A 14,097-nucleotide genomic window follows, 5' to 3' on the forward strand; every position below is an offset into this window, starting at 1 on the left:
CCTAGAGGGGGTGGGGACGCCAGGTAGATGGGGGGCTGAGGACGCTGGAGCGGGAACGGGGACAGGGAGCGTGTGGAGGGAAGAGGGGGGCCCTGCTGGCGCTCGGGGAGCAGGGCAGTGACACGGGGGCAGCCCCGGAAGCGGCGGTGGCACTGGGGAAGGAAGGGCAGCCCTGGAGGGAACAGTGTGTGGTGGGGGGTCAGTCTTGGGACGGGCTGCGGCACTGGGCGAGAGAGGGGCCCGGCAGCGGGTGGGGGGACGGGCGGACGAGGCAGGCCTCTGGTGGCGGCCCCGAGGCGGCGCTGTGGGCTGCGGGCGGGGAGGCGCCATGTTAAGAGCCGCCCCCCTCCGCCCCAGCTCCCGCGCTGTCTGCGGCGGCTCCGGCACCGGTCATCCTCCCGCCTGAGGTAAGCGGCGGCCACTGGCCTCTCCCGGCGGGGGCGGGGCCGCGCTCGCTCTGCCGCGGGGCGGGTCGTACCGGTCCCGGGGTGGCTGCACAGCGCGGCTCGCTGGGCCCCGGCGGGCAGCGGGGGAGGGAGCGCGGCTCCGCCTGTCTCCCAGCTGCGGCCTAGTGGCGCGGAGCGCACAGGCCCGGCTGCAACCTCCGGGGCGGCTTCCCGGGTGCTGCTCAGTGAGGGGGTTGCTTTGATGAGTCCCGGGCCGTCCTGGTAGCCAGCGCCGCGGGCACGGGCTGGCCCGGGTCCGAGGTGTCGGAGCGGGACGGCGAGGAACGCAGCACAGTCAGTCTCCCGCTGCCCGAACTGCACCCCGGGGCGCCCTCGCCTGCGGCGCTGCGCGTGGGGCTGCTCGGCCTGGCCCGAAGGGACACTGCAGAACTAGAGAGGCAGCCGAGGTAGTCGGAATCTGCAAAACCAACGGGAAGTCCGGGGGCGCCTGGTAGACGAGCAGGTATTTCGGAGCATAGACGAAGCGGGTCTTTGCCCACGAAAGCTCACGCGCCAAAATATCTGTTGGTCTGTCAGGTGCCGCGGGGCTTCTTGCTGGTTTGGCAGACCCAGAGGAGGTTGCCGCGGCGCTTGGCTCAAGGGTGTGGAATATGGAGCTGTGCAGGTGTAACCGGCGCACCGGTGGGTGGTTATCTCTCCGGGTAGTGGTACCCAGATCACTTGGCAGAGAGAGAACAGGGCAGGGCTTGGCTCACACTGACCTGGAATGGTGACGGCTGCTACGCCACCTTAGGTATGCTAATTGCGTACCAGAAATCGATTTTTTGCAGGTGTCAATCTTTGTGGCGGTCCCCATTGCAGAATGTCGATGGGAGCGCTCTTCCGGTGGGCGTTCCTTAATCCGGGTGGCTTGCAAGGAGTTCCAGGGTTGATGTTGACCCTGGAAGGCTCTGTTTTGCACATGTGCAAAATGGCACTCCGGCAGGTGAAAACTTAACATTTGCTCTTCCAAGGCGAGTGTAGACCCAGCCCAAGTGCCCTCTACAGCCCAGGCTGAGAGCCTGCTGACCTTTAGCTCAAGCTGTAGAGGTGCCTGTACTAAGCTCCAGAAGTCCCATGTTTGAGATTGCCTGTGGGCAGCTGCATATACATATCTCGGAACTGGAAGAGACCTTGAGGTCAGCAAGCCCAGTACCCTGCCCTCTTTGACAGAGCTAAGCACCATGCCTGACCAATTTATTTTTAATTTGTTTGCCCCAGACCCCTTAATGGCCTTCTCAAAGACTGAACTTGCAGCCCTGTGTTTAGGAGGCCCATGCTCAAACCATCTCATGTGAAGAGCAACGTTGAAGATTGGCTTGCTTAGTTGAGAAGGAAGATATGATAAAAGTGTCTAAATTAATGAACAGTAAAGTGAAGGTAAATGAGGAATTCCTTGGCATTGCCTTGTCCAACTCCTGTATTTAAAAAAAAAAAAAAAAAAGTTCCAGTTAGATGCTAAAGGAACTAAACAGAGCTTGGAAGATATTTTCTGTGTATTAGTTCATCAGGGTAGGTATAAATCAATCCATCTCAAAGGGGAGGGAGAGATCACATATGTACTTTGAGCTTCTTTGCTTCAGCACTTCCAAATTAACCTCTTATTGGACAGCAGCTAATGTTATCTTGTCCTGGTTATTTTTTATCTACACTGCTGAAGGTTCCTGGCTTGCATTCCTTTCTTTCTCTCCTTCCAGTTGCTCTGTCTACCTTCTTCAGTACTGACAGCTCCCCATAATTAGTTGACTCTTCACCTCATTTCCCTAATGTATAGTGTAATTTTATGTATGACCCACTTACTTTTAAAATTCAACATAATTCCATCACTCTTTCTTCTATACTCCTTAGCCATGTCTACACTGGCACAAAAGTTTGAAATGGCCATGAAAATGGCCAAATTAAAGATTACTAATGAGGTGCTGAAATGCATATTCAGCACTCCATTAGCATGCCAGCAGCTGCGGGACTTTGAAATTGCTGCGTTTCGCTCCTGTGCTGCTCGCCCAGAAGGGGGTCCTTTTCAAAAGGACCCTGCCAACTTTGAAATCCCCTTATTCTTATTAGCTCATAGGACTAAGGGGATTTTGAAGTTGGCAGGGTCCTTTCAAAAAGGACCCCTGTCTGGACGAGCCACGTGGCATTGAAACATGAAAGTTTTGAAGAGCTGCAGGTGGTGGCATGCTAATGAGGTGCTGAATATGCATTTCAGCACCTCATTAGTTAGTAATCTTCGATATGGCCATTTCAAAGTTTTCTGCCAGTGTAGACATAGTCCTTATGGTTTGTGCACAATCTAAGCTTTGTTTCCCTCTCTAGTTTTTAGAATTTAACTCTGCTATATAATGTCTTTTCATCTAATATGTTAATATCCTTCATTTCAGAACCCACCTGCTCATTTCACAATCAAGTACCGTAAACTCTGAGATATCTGGCATCCAGGGGACTGGGAGGTTGCTGGATAGTCAAATATTCTGGATAAGAGAGAGTTCAGTACTCGCACGGATAGGAGTGCGGAGGAGCCTGCCATTTACACTCACATGCAGCATGGAGGGACGCAGGGTAGTGCTGAGTGGGATGTACTCACCCCCCCACCCCCGCCCAAGGGGCAGGGCTGTATACAAACCCCAGCTCTTACCTTTCTTCCTGGCTCTGTGCTCTCTTGTATGATGGCCATGGGCCTGAGCACAAGGAGGCAGGTTTGCAGCTGCCATCTCCTAACCCAGGGCTCTGCAAAGCCCTCCAAGGTGGAGCCCCACAGCAGGGAGGAAGGGGGTGACACCACGCAGGGAGCTGCAGCCAACTCCAGAGTGGGGACCCACAAGCCTCCAGCTTTGCCCTTTGAGAGCAAAACAAAAAAGCAGTCATGTAGCTCTTTAAAGATTAACAGTAGTAACAGAGAGGAAGCCGTGCTAGTCTATACACTATCAAAACAAAAAGCAGTCAAGCAGCACTTTAAAGACTAGCAAAATAGTTTATTAGGTGAGCCATCATGGGACAGACCCACTTCTTCAGACCATAGCCAGACCAGAACAGACTCAATATTTAAGGCACAGAGAACCAAAAACAGTAAGCAAGGAGGACAAATCAGAAAAAGATAATCAAGGTGAGCAAATCGGAGAGTGGAGGGGTGGGGGGAAGGTCAAGAATTAGACTGAGCCAGGTATGCAGACGAGCCCCTCTAGTGACTCAGAAAGTTCCCATCACGATTTAAACCATGTGTTAATGTGCCGAATTTGAATATAAAAGCCAGCTCGGCTGCTTCCCTTTCCAGAACGGTGCGATAATTCTTCTTCAGTAACACACACATCTTTAGGTCATTGACAGAATGCCCCATTCCATTAAAATGTTGACTAACTGGTTTGTGGATCTGGAGTGTTTTGATGTCTGTTTTGTGCCCATTGACCCTTTGTCTAAGGGAGTTAGAAGTCTGTCCAATATACAAAGCATCTGGGCATTGTTGGCACATGATGGCATATATGATGTTGGTAGAGGAGCATGAGAAAGTGCCCGTGATTCTGTGAGTAACCTGGTTAGGTCCAGTGATGATTTTTCCAGAGAAGATATGTGGACAAAGCTGGCAGTGGGCTTTGTTGCAGGGAAAGGTTTTAGGACTGGTGTTCCTGGGGTATAGACTGTGGCTGTTAATGAGGATCCTGATGAGTCTGGGAGGTTGTCCATAGGAGAGAACAAAAGATTAACAAAATAGTTTATTAGGTGATGAGGTTTTGTGGGATAGACCCACTTCTTAAGATCTATAGCCTTACCGGAGCAGACTCAACAATTTTGGATCTCTGTACTTTATACATTAATCAGGGTTGACTAATCAGAAAAATTATTGAGGTTGGCAGATCAGATGCAAGAGAGTGTGGTGATGGGTGGGGGAAGTTAAGTGTTTGAGCAAACGTCAAAGTATGTGAAAGAATCCTTATAATAGGCCAGGTAATTGCTGTCCCTGATCAAACCACTTGTTAATGTGTTGAATTTGAATATGAATGTTAGTTCCCAACATTCTCTCTCTAAACGGTTGAATAGTAACAGAGAAGTAGCCAGGTTAGTCTGTATCCCAGCAAAACAAAGCATCAGAAATGTAGCACTTTAAAGAATAAGAAAATGATTTATTTGGTGATGAGCTTTTGTGGGACAGACCACAGTTGTTAAAGTTTCTTTTCTCCAGAATACAAACTTTCGGGTCTTTAACAGAATGGCACACTTCATTAAAGTGCTGGCTGACAGTTTTGTGTATTTGGAGATTTTTGATGTCTGCTCTGTGTTCATTCATTATTGGGCAAACTGCAAACACTCTTAACCAAAGAATGGTTTGAACAGGGACAGCAATTTCCTGAGCCATTATAAGGACTCTTTTTTTTTTTTCCCCCCGCATACTTTGATGTTTGACCAAAGGCTTAACTTCCCCCACTCTGCACCCCCCCCTTTCTGGTCTTCTAGCTGATTTGCCAAGCTTGATAGTTTTTGAACCTCTGTGTTTTGTATGTTGAGTCTGTTTTGGTATGGCTATAGATCTGAAGGAGTGGGTCTGTCCCGTGAAAGCTCATCACCTAATAAATTGTTTTGTTAGTCTTTAAAGTGCTACATGACTGCTTTTTTTGTTTTTACATGATTAATGGGGTTAGATTACACATGCCTTTTTAGTTTTTTCAAGGAACAGGATGCCAAGAGGTGAGGTTTGTAATTTGCCATCTGAATGTCCCTCTAGGAGAGCCACTTCCAACTAAACCAGTGAGATTTTATTGCTGCCAGCTTATTACAATGTATCTTTGTAGCCACTGCCAGGGGATGAGACGGAAAGAGCCCACGAGTTATGGTGGTTATTTGAGAGTGCTGATTAGTCAAATACTGGTTAAACAAGAGTTTACCCTCCAAAAGTAGTCTGAGGTAATGGGTCTTACCCACGAAAGCTTATTAATTAATAAATATGTTTGTTTGTCCTTAAGATGCTACTGGACTGGTTGTTTAATCCAAAATAGGTATACCTCCCACAGTTAAAACTTATAGGAGGTGGATGGGGTATATTCGATCAAAAGATATTACTCCTGTTGGTGAGAGAGCATTTTGAGCTACACAGTGTTCTTTAGGTTTGATCTGTGTAGCTCGAAATCTTGTGGTTTTTCACCAATAGAAGTTGGTCCAATAAAACATGTAGCCTCACGCCCACGCCCCCTTTTCTCTCTCATATTTTGGGACTGTCCTGGCTACAACATGGCATACTACTAAAATTTCTCACAAGTTAGGTGTTAAACCAATATTGTATTAACTGGTATGTAGCCCTGCAAGTGTTTGAATTGTCTCCTATAATATAGTCTTTGCTTTCTTTTGTTTCACTTTTAAATTGAATGAAAATTAATGAGGCTACTCAGTAGATAAACAGAACTTATTAAAGATCAGGAAGAATTTCCTAGTAGACTAAAATTTTATTTGCCTGATTGCATTCCACTGGTAATCCTACTTCTGCAAAAACTTAGTCTTTTATATTTAGCTTGTGTATGAATTGCCTTTTTCAACAAATTGAAAACATATTAACTTCACTGAAATCAACAACAAAAATGAATTTGGTTTTCAGTCTGTGGTTCTTTTTGTCCCAGGTGCCTGAGTATGAATTTATTTTAGGAGCTTAGTTTTGGGCACTCAAACTGACCTTTTTAATCAGAGCCTTGATGTTTTTGTTATGTAAATTGACATTGATATAATCAAACCCAATGTGATTATAGAAAAAAGAGTAAGACATGACCCCAGAGAAATATTACTTTTGTATATATAAAAAGATTTGCATAGCAATCAAATTGCTCTTTTACAAAAATTGATTCCTTTACTCTTTTTTTGCAGGATTATATCTCCTCAATTAATCAGCATTTGGGCTTGAACAAAAGAACAGTCTATAGAGCAGGTAAAACCAAATATTACCTTTCTACATTTAGCACTGAAACTGGATTAAAAATCTAACAACCCCAGGGCATCTGTAAATATCCATTATCTCTTTGCCTTTTAAGGCTATTTAAGTGAAGATCTTCTAATTTAGAGTATACCCTATATCATTATTTAGAAGCTGTCACTTACGTTAAATGCAAATAATTTTCCCTTGGGGCTTACAGTTCTAAAAAGTTCCTAAACAAGACATCTGCAATTTTTCATTTAACCATAAAACCACCAACAAAACATTTCATTAAGAGTTTAAATATACGGTATCGGAACAAGCAGAAGAGAGAGGTAATAAGCATTAAAATGAATTAATGTTGCTTTCTTAACAAGTCAGAGATGGGTTGACAAATTTCTGTTTTGATGGGGCAGAAAACTACATTAGACTAACATATAACAGAGGAGTCCTTTTTTAATTTTCTGTAATCGTTGGTAAACTTGTGGCTGGTAAATATATTTATTTTATGTATTGCGGTAATGCTTAGGGGCCTAGTCATAGAGAACATCTCCACTGTGCTTGGTGCTGCACAAACACACAATAAAAAGAACAATCTTTACCCTCAGAAATGTATAGCCTACCTGGAAAGTAAGAGATAATAGATGAATACTGGAAACATAAAGCACAGGCAAGTCAGTGATGGAGCTTGGATGAGAACTCAATTTCCTGGCTGCTCATACTGTGTTTAAACAGACAATGCTATGTCCTATAAATAAAGCTGATGACAGTTAAATATCATCTTAGTGAACTTTAACTGCTGTAAGATATTTAGCTATGGTAGCATCCCAAATAATCGCATCCCATTTCCCTACCACACTCTTCTAGAGTAATGTTTCATGTTGTCCTCCAGTCCTTCCCCCCCACCCCACCAAAATGACTATGTATGAAGTTTTTAAGAAGGTTATCAAATTTCTCTTTTGACAACAACAACTTTGACAACAACAGTTATAATTAATATTCCGCTTGGTAGCTTAGATGACAGTAAGATTAGTAGATACACCATCTTGACTTAGTTAGGAAAAGTGTCGTATTAAAATAAAAAGTACTGGAACGTAGAGTTAGTTCTCATAATTCTGTTGCATCTCAGTCTCAGCCCTCCACTCTCATACCCCCTTATGTTTTGCCCAGTCTTCTCTCTCACTGTGTCATTTGTCTCTGCTTATTTCTGGCTCAGTATTCCAGGCACTCACTAAGGAATGGGTTTCACTATAGGCCAAGGAACTACTGAAAGAGACCTCTTCAAGAAATGACTGAAAACCCAACAGCTCGAATAAGTGTTTAATGGCCTTACTCCACTTCGCTTTATCTCATATTCTTAGCTTGTACCTTTAGAGGTACAACCTGTTATCTTTTGGCACTGACTTATGATATGTAGTACCACGGGTGTTTTAGGATGCTGTGTACCAGTCAATGACAAAATTAAAAATGACAATATTTTAATGCTAGACTAAATTATAGGATAGAAAATGCACCTGAGGGAGCTATGGACTCTTAGGGCTATGTAGGAGTCCCTCAGTTCAATCTGAGGTACCAGTTAGTTTTTATCTGATATAAATCAAAACCATGTGTTTATGCTGTATGGTTCTGCTTATTTAACACCCTTAAATCACTTCACAAACTTTGATTAAACCATATAAAACTGGTGCACGTCTCAAGCAGAAATGCATGTGATCTGTCTGTTTCCTCAAAAAAGTTTCAAAGATGAAATTAAATAAAGAGGAAGAGGAAATGCATGAAGGCCATAGTGTGAAATTGGAAGAAGCTGCAAATGTGGTGGATGTCTCAGAATGACATCAGCAGAGTAACAATTGAATTTTATTAGGAGTCTTAGAATGCAAAGTATAAACTGCTTAGGTCTTCTGGCTCATTTTGCTCATCACTGCAGGTGTGTTGATTATTGCAAGCATTCTGGGTGGGTTTCAGCAGAAATATTTTAATATGTTTGAATGGTGCATACTTATTAGAGAAGATTGTAAAAATATGTGTTTTGTATTTTTCAGTTTCCTTATTTTTGTATAACGATCCCTGAACCCAATCTGATAAGAGAGAATCCTGTGATAAAGCCCAAATGTACATTATTGACAGCCTAAGGCTATGTCTACACTACTAGAGAATTCAAATTAATATCGATTTTTGTAATGGATTTTATAAATTCGAATTTGACTATCCTCATCTTCCCACATGCTCCTCACAAAGTTGACTTATTGCTGCCACACTCAGTCAGCAAACATTGATTGTTGTACCTGTGCATTGGGGAAACCTATCCCACAGTTCCCCCATCCCCATAGCATTCTGGGTATTTTTGCTGGTATTTGACCTCATTTTCCCACATTATGTTGCTTACCCTTCCAGTGGTAAGCAAATGTCCATTTTTCCAGTTGGAAAGAAGGAAAAGTAGGGCATCAACAAAAATGGCGAAGTTAACAGAAATCGCTTTCTTCTATAACTGGATTATCAAGGATTTTATAAAAATCAGCAGGTGTGTGTCTTCTCAACTGACCATCCACTGACTGTCCCCCCTCCCTTGATTGCCTCTGATCCCCAAAAATAATACAGAGGCAATGAAAAAAGCAGGAAGAAAGGGTTGATAGTCAGGTTTTTGGAAAAAAGTGAGTTGGCGAGGGGAGGGTATTTGGCTTCCCAGTTCATTATACAGCTTCTGTGCACAGTCTGTATTCTCAAATGGCCCTGCCCCCACTCTTCCCTGCGTGAAAGTTCCAAAGTTAGAAGAAGGATAGAACAGGCTAGGAAAGGAGATTTTTTTTTTTGTCTTACCTTTTCACTACACAGAAATTGCCAACACGGGGATGGCAGCAACGTCCTGAAAATCTTAGCCGCTTGGCAGCAGAAAAGCCCAAAAAATCTTAGCCACCAGGGGAAACTTCCCCCAGCTGGCAACAGAAAAGCCCCCGAACTATTTTTGGTGGGGTTCCAGTTGAAGTAGTTCACCCCCTCCCCCCAACTGTGTGGAAGAAAGGTCCTGAAAATCTTAACCACTGGGGGAGACTTCCTCCTGGCAGGTGGAAGCTCCTAAAAATCTTGGCCACCGGAGGAAAATTCCCCCTGGTAGAAGCTAGCCCCTGGTCCTTTTTGGGATGGGGGGTGGGGCTGGTTTCAGTCGGGGGAGCAGTTGAAGTAGTCCATCTGTGCGGAAGGAAGGCCCTGCAGATCTTAGCCACTGGGGAGACTCCCCCCCCCACCAGTGGCTGCAAGCCCCGAAAAAGGTTGTCTGCCCTTGAAGCCCTAACTGCATGCAAGCCAGAACATGATGCTGCCTCACAGAAAGGTCAGCACCAAATGGCAGCCACATCCCTTTATTGGATTGGCGGCTAGCCACGTAATGTGGTTGAGCGTGGGAAAGACTCCAACTATGTGGCGCCTGTGGGCGAGGGAGCAGGGGTGCGCACAAATGTAAACTGCCAAGAAGACAGCTGTCAGCCTCTTATGCAAGCATGACCCCCCACAACACCCTTGCTGCCTTGTGGTGTGGCGGGACAGTGGCTGGTGCCAGGCAGTGCAGAAAAAATAACCATGTGTAGAGAGACAGCCACAAACTCCATGAGGGGACATTTTGTAATGGGTAGATGTGGTAATAGCAAAGAAGGACATTTCTCAGGCTCTCATACAAACATGAGCGCACAGCCACAGCGTCCTGGGTCCTGATTTGAAATTCACTGTCTTCCTGTTATCTAATTCCGGCATACCTGGAGAGCAGCAGCCAGAGCGGAGCACTGAGGGGACATGTGAGTTATATACAGGACACCTCTGGAGGCTAATAAATTCGAATTTAAGTTGTGGTGCTTCCACACTGGCCTTTAATTGAACTTTTGAATTTGAGTTTGATGCTACACCCAGCAGGTACCAACGATATTATGATATCGATATTAGTGCTCCCTAAATTGAGCAAATGGTATTACAGTGAAAACAGTCACTTGGTAATATTGAGCTAACTGCCTTAAATTCGAATTTATCTCATAGTATAGATGTAGCCTAAAAGTAGTAAGAATAATTGTATGATAAACAGTTTTGAGAATATATATGAAAAGATTTGTAGCTTTCCGAAGGTGCTAAGAAGCTCTCTCACTACTGTAAAAACAACAAGAAGTCCCGTGGCACCTTGTAGACTAACAGATATTTTGGAGCATAAGATTTCATGGGCAAAGACCCACTTCGTCTCATGCATCTGGTGAATCCAGTCTTTGCCCATGAAAGCTTATGCTCCAAAATATCTGTTAGTCTACAAGGTGCCACGGGACTTCTTGTTGTTTTTGAAGATACAGACTAATACGGCTACCTCTTTGATACCGTTCACTACTGTGTTACGCCAGTTCTGTGCTAGAGTAAAGGCATCATAACCAGGGAAGTTACACCAAAATAAAATTGTACTGATTGAATTAGGTCCCAAATGTAGAGTCATGCTTCTTAATATATAAATATAAGTATTGAGACAATAACACCAGTTTCTTCAAGATGCAGATACCAATAGTTTAAAAGATTCTATTTAGTTTCTAATATGTGGCTAGCAAAAGAGAAGGTATTTGGATATTAAGTATTTATTAAAAGGCCCCATCCAGAGTATGGTGAGAGAACATATACTTCTCGAGTTAACTTTGATGAACAAAATGAGGGCCAAGGAAAGGAAAACTCCTGTTCTGTACTACAGGTTGAGTCTCTCATCTGGCAACATCCCTAGTCCATCATAATTTTAGTCAAATGAATATCCACTTACACTTGTGGCCAAATTTCCCATGGGCTATGTCTACACTAGCCCCAAACTTCGAAATGGCCATGCAAATGGCCATTTCGAAGTTTACTAATGAAGCACTGAAATGCATATTCAGCGCTTCATTAGTATGCGGGCAGCCGCGGCGCTTCGAAATTGATGCGCCTCGCCACTGTGCGGCTCATCCCGACGGGGCTCCTTTCGAAAGGACCCTGCCTACTTCAAAGTCCCCTTATTCCCCTGAGCTGATGGGAATAAGGGGACTTCGAAGTAGGCGGGGTCCTTTCGAAAAGGAGCCCCGTCGGGACGAGCCGCGCGGCGGCGAGGCGCGTCAATTTCGAAGCGCCGCGGCTGCCCGCATGCTAATGAAGCGCTGAATATGCATTTTAGTGCTTCATTAGTAAACTTCGAAATGGCCATTTGCATGGCCATTTCGAAGTTTGGGGCTAGTGTAGACACAGCCAAGGTGCCATAACATTTGTTTATGACCATCAGTCATGGCTTTCAATATTCTCTGCTGTTATTTGGCTGTAATTTACCCCTAAATTTCTTCTAGGAGCCAAATACATATTGGAAGCATTGGTAACGCTGCTAGATAATACTGATCCCCTGTGGCAAATTCTCTCGTTCGGCACCAGTAAGGTCAAGGGTGCTGGACTAGAGAGATTCAACGTGGTATTCTGTTCCTTGCCGGGCTTGGAAAGTAGTGTTTGCAAAGGAAGAATGACCCAAAAATCCTCAAAGAATAGGTTTCAGATGTAAATACATTTGTGTTGTATAGCAGTAGATACTGAAGAATAAAAGACTGTAGATTGCAAGAGGTAAGATGACTTGTAAAAACAAAAAGCTGTTCAGATCTGTGTATTATAAAAACATATAAGAAGGTGTCTTGGTAACTCAGATTTGATACCCTATCACAGTTATTGAAGCTGAAATGTTCATGTGAAGAAAATGAAATTTTGTTTCTGAAATATGTCAAGAATTGGTGTAAATGGAAGGTAAATTCTTTGAAAACCTGGATTGCGGTCACTTAAAAAATGCCTATTCAGAGCATTAGCAAATGTCTGATTTCTGGAGATGATATATTTTGAGAAATTGTAATGATACTACAGATTGATAGTGTTTATTTTTGTTTCTTCAAACAGCTGAGACTATGGCACTGAAACAGATTTCTAGCAACAAATGCTTTGAGGGTTTCCAGAAGGTGTTTGAACATGACAGGTAAACATTACAAAGACAACCTAAACATTTAGCAAAGGGAGAGCAATGGCAATAGTATATTACTTCCAGTATATCCATAAGTAAACATAAATACACATTTCTTTGATACACTATCAGTGTTTTATTAGCTTTATTTTTATATTAGTATTTTGTGTTTGGCTTACTGGTTGCTTTATTCTACACTGTTAAACAGTTCATACTAAACTCTGTAGATATTATTAGTAAATTTGTTATAGAAAATATATCCCTGTCCTGAGGATGGGTCTCATCACATTGGGCTGCTGTATTTGCAGTATGGAGATATAAATACATATTAGCTTTCATGTCAATGAAGCAGTAGGAATTATATTCACATGACCAAAGCTTTAAACAAAACAAGACGGAAGTGAAAACAGTCTTTTAATTTAATGAGGAGGAATTACCATACTAGTGGGTCTTGGGCAGGGTCTGGGGCCCATAGAGGCCATGAGTGGGTTTCAGGGAGTCCTCCAAGCGTGGCCTATGTTAGACTTGCTGGGTCCCATGGCAGAAAGCTGAACTGTCACTGCATGGAGCTATAATCTGAGGTTCTGAGCCATGCTACCTGGGGATCAAGCCAAAGCCTGAGCCACTTAAATTCATGGGGGCCTTTGTGGCATGGGGCTCCAAGGCAGTTCCTTGCCTGCTACCCCTTAATTCTGACTCTGGCATTTATATGCAGAAAACCAGTAGTTGTGGCACAGGTGGGCAGTGGAGTTGTGAAAGCATGTTTTGGGGGCCTCCAAAAGAAAAAGATTGAGAACCCCTGACCAACACAACTATGTATAAGCATTTCTTTTTCACTTGTGGTCTCTCAAAGACACACATTACACACGAGTCAGCTATTCTATGCTTTGGAGGAGAGTTTAGATAAAAGTCACACACAGTATTTTCAACCTCAAAACAAAAAGCAGTCAAGTAGCACTTTAAAGACTAGCAAAATGGTTTATTAGGCGAGCTTTCGTGGGACAGACCCACTAAGTGACCTAAGTGGTCACTAAGTGGGTCTGTCCCACGAAAGCTCGCCTAATAAACCATTTTGCTAGTCTTTAAAGTGCTACTTGACTGCTTTTTGTTTTGATAGTGTATAGACTAGCATGGCTTCCTCTTTGTTACTATTTTCAACCTGTTTGCTTGTGCATGACTTTGAATATAATTCACATGAATTGCGATATTAAGTGCTTGTTCTTCTCTTGCCTGGTATGCTGTCGTTCAGCAACATCCATAATCTGGCTTGATTTTAGTTAGATGGACAACCACTTATCGTGGGTGTGGCCAAATTTCCTGTGGTGCCATAAAGCTTGTTTAGAGCCATCAGTTTTGGTTCTCGGTGTTCTGTGCTGTTGTTTTAGCTATAATTTACTCTTAAAGGTCTTCTAAGAGCCCAGTAAGCAGTGGATCTGTCTGGTAATGCAGTGTCCAATAGGAATTCAAAGATTGTCACGCTTGTGGTTGTCATCTTTCCATATTCACTACATTCGCCTCCCACTCTAAATAAGTGCCCTCCCCCTCCCCCCCCCCAAAATAAATGCCCTCCCCATTTCCTGGAGTCTGGTACTCTGTTTCCCCCCTACTCTAAATAAATGCCCTCCCGCAGAGGTGGGTTTCCCCAGTACCCCTGTTCTAATTTAATGTCAGCAGCTCAACGGATCTGCCTGGGGCTGCCACCATGCGCTTCTCCCACCAAGTGGTAGATGCATGAGCAGAGTGGGCAGACGGCTCCCCCCGTGTGCAATTTAAAGGCTCCAAGAGCCACATGT

General features: G+C 43.9%; 1 protein-coding gene across 4 annotated transcripts in view; it reads left to right on the top strand.

The window, feature by feature from the left end:
• The first annotated feature begins 280 nt into the window (after positions 1 to 280).
• ESD (esterase D) overlaps positions 281 to 14,097 on the top strand; it is a 28,536-nt gene continuing 14,719 nt past the window's right edge. The window contains exons 1-3 of one of the 4 annotated variants that reach the window (XM_074982775.1): positions 281 to 407; positions 6,288 to 6,348; positions 12,244 to 12,319. In XM_074982775.1, coding sequence (XP_074838876.1) covers positions 12,313 to 12,319 — 7 coding nt within the window. In that variant the 5' untranslated portion in view covers positions 281 to 407; positions 6,288 to 6,348; positions 12,244 to 12,312. Of the gene's footprint in view, positions 408 to 575; positions 910 to 1,667; positions 1,827 to 6,287; positions 6,349 to 12,243; positions 12,320 to 14,097 lie in introns of those variants that run through there. The other 3 variants (XM_074982755.1, XM_074982765.1, XM_074982749.1) reach the window with 3 other exon arrangements.

This window comes from Carettochelys insculpta, chromosome 1 (genome assembly GCF_033958435.1).
Source record: "Carettochelys insculpta isolate YL-2023 chromosome 1, ASM3395843v1, whole genome shotgun sequence".
NCBI lineage: Eukaryota > Metazoa > Chordata > Testudines > Carettochelyidae > Carettochelys > Carettochelys insculpta.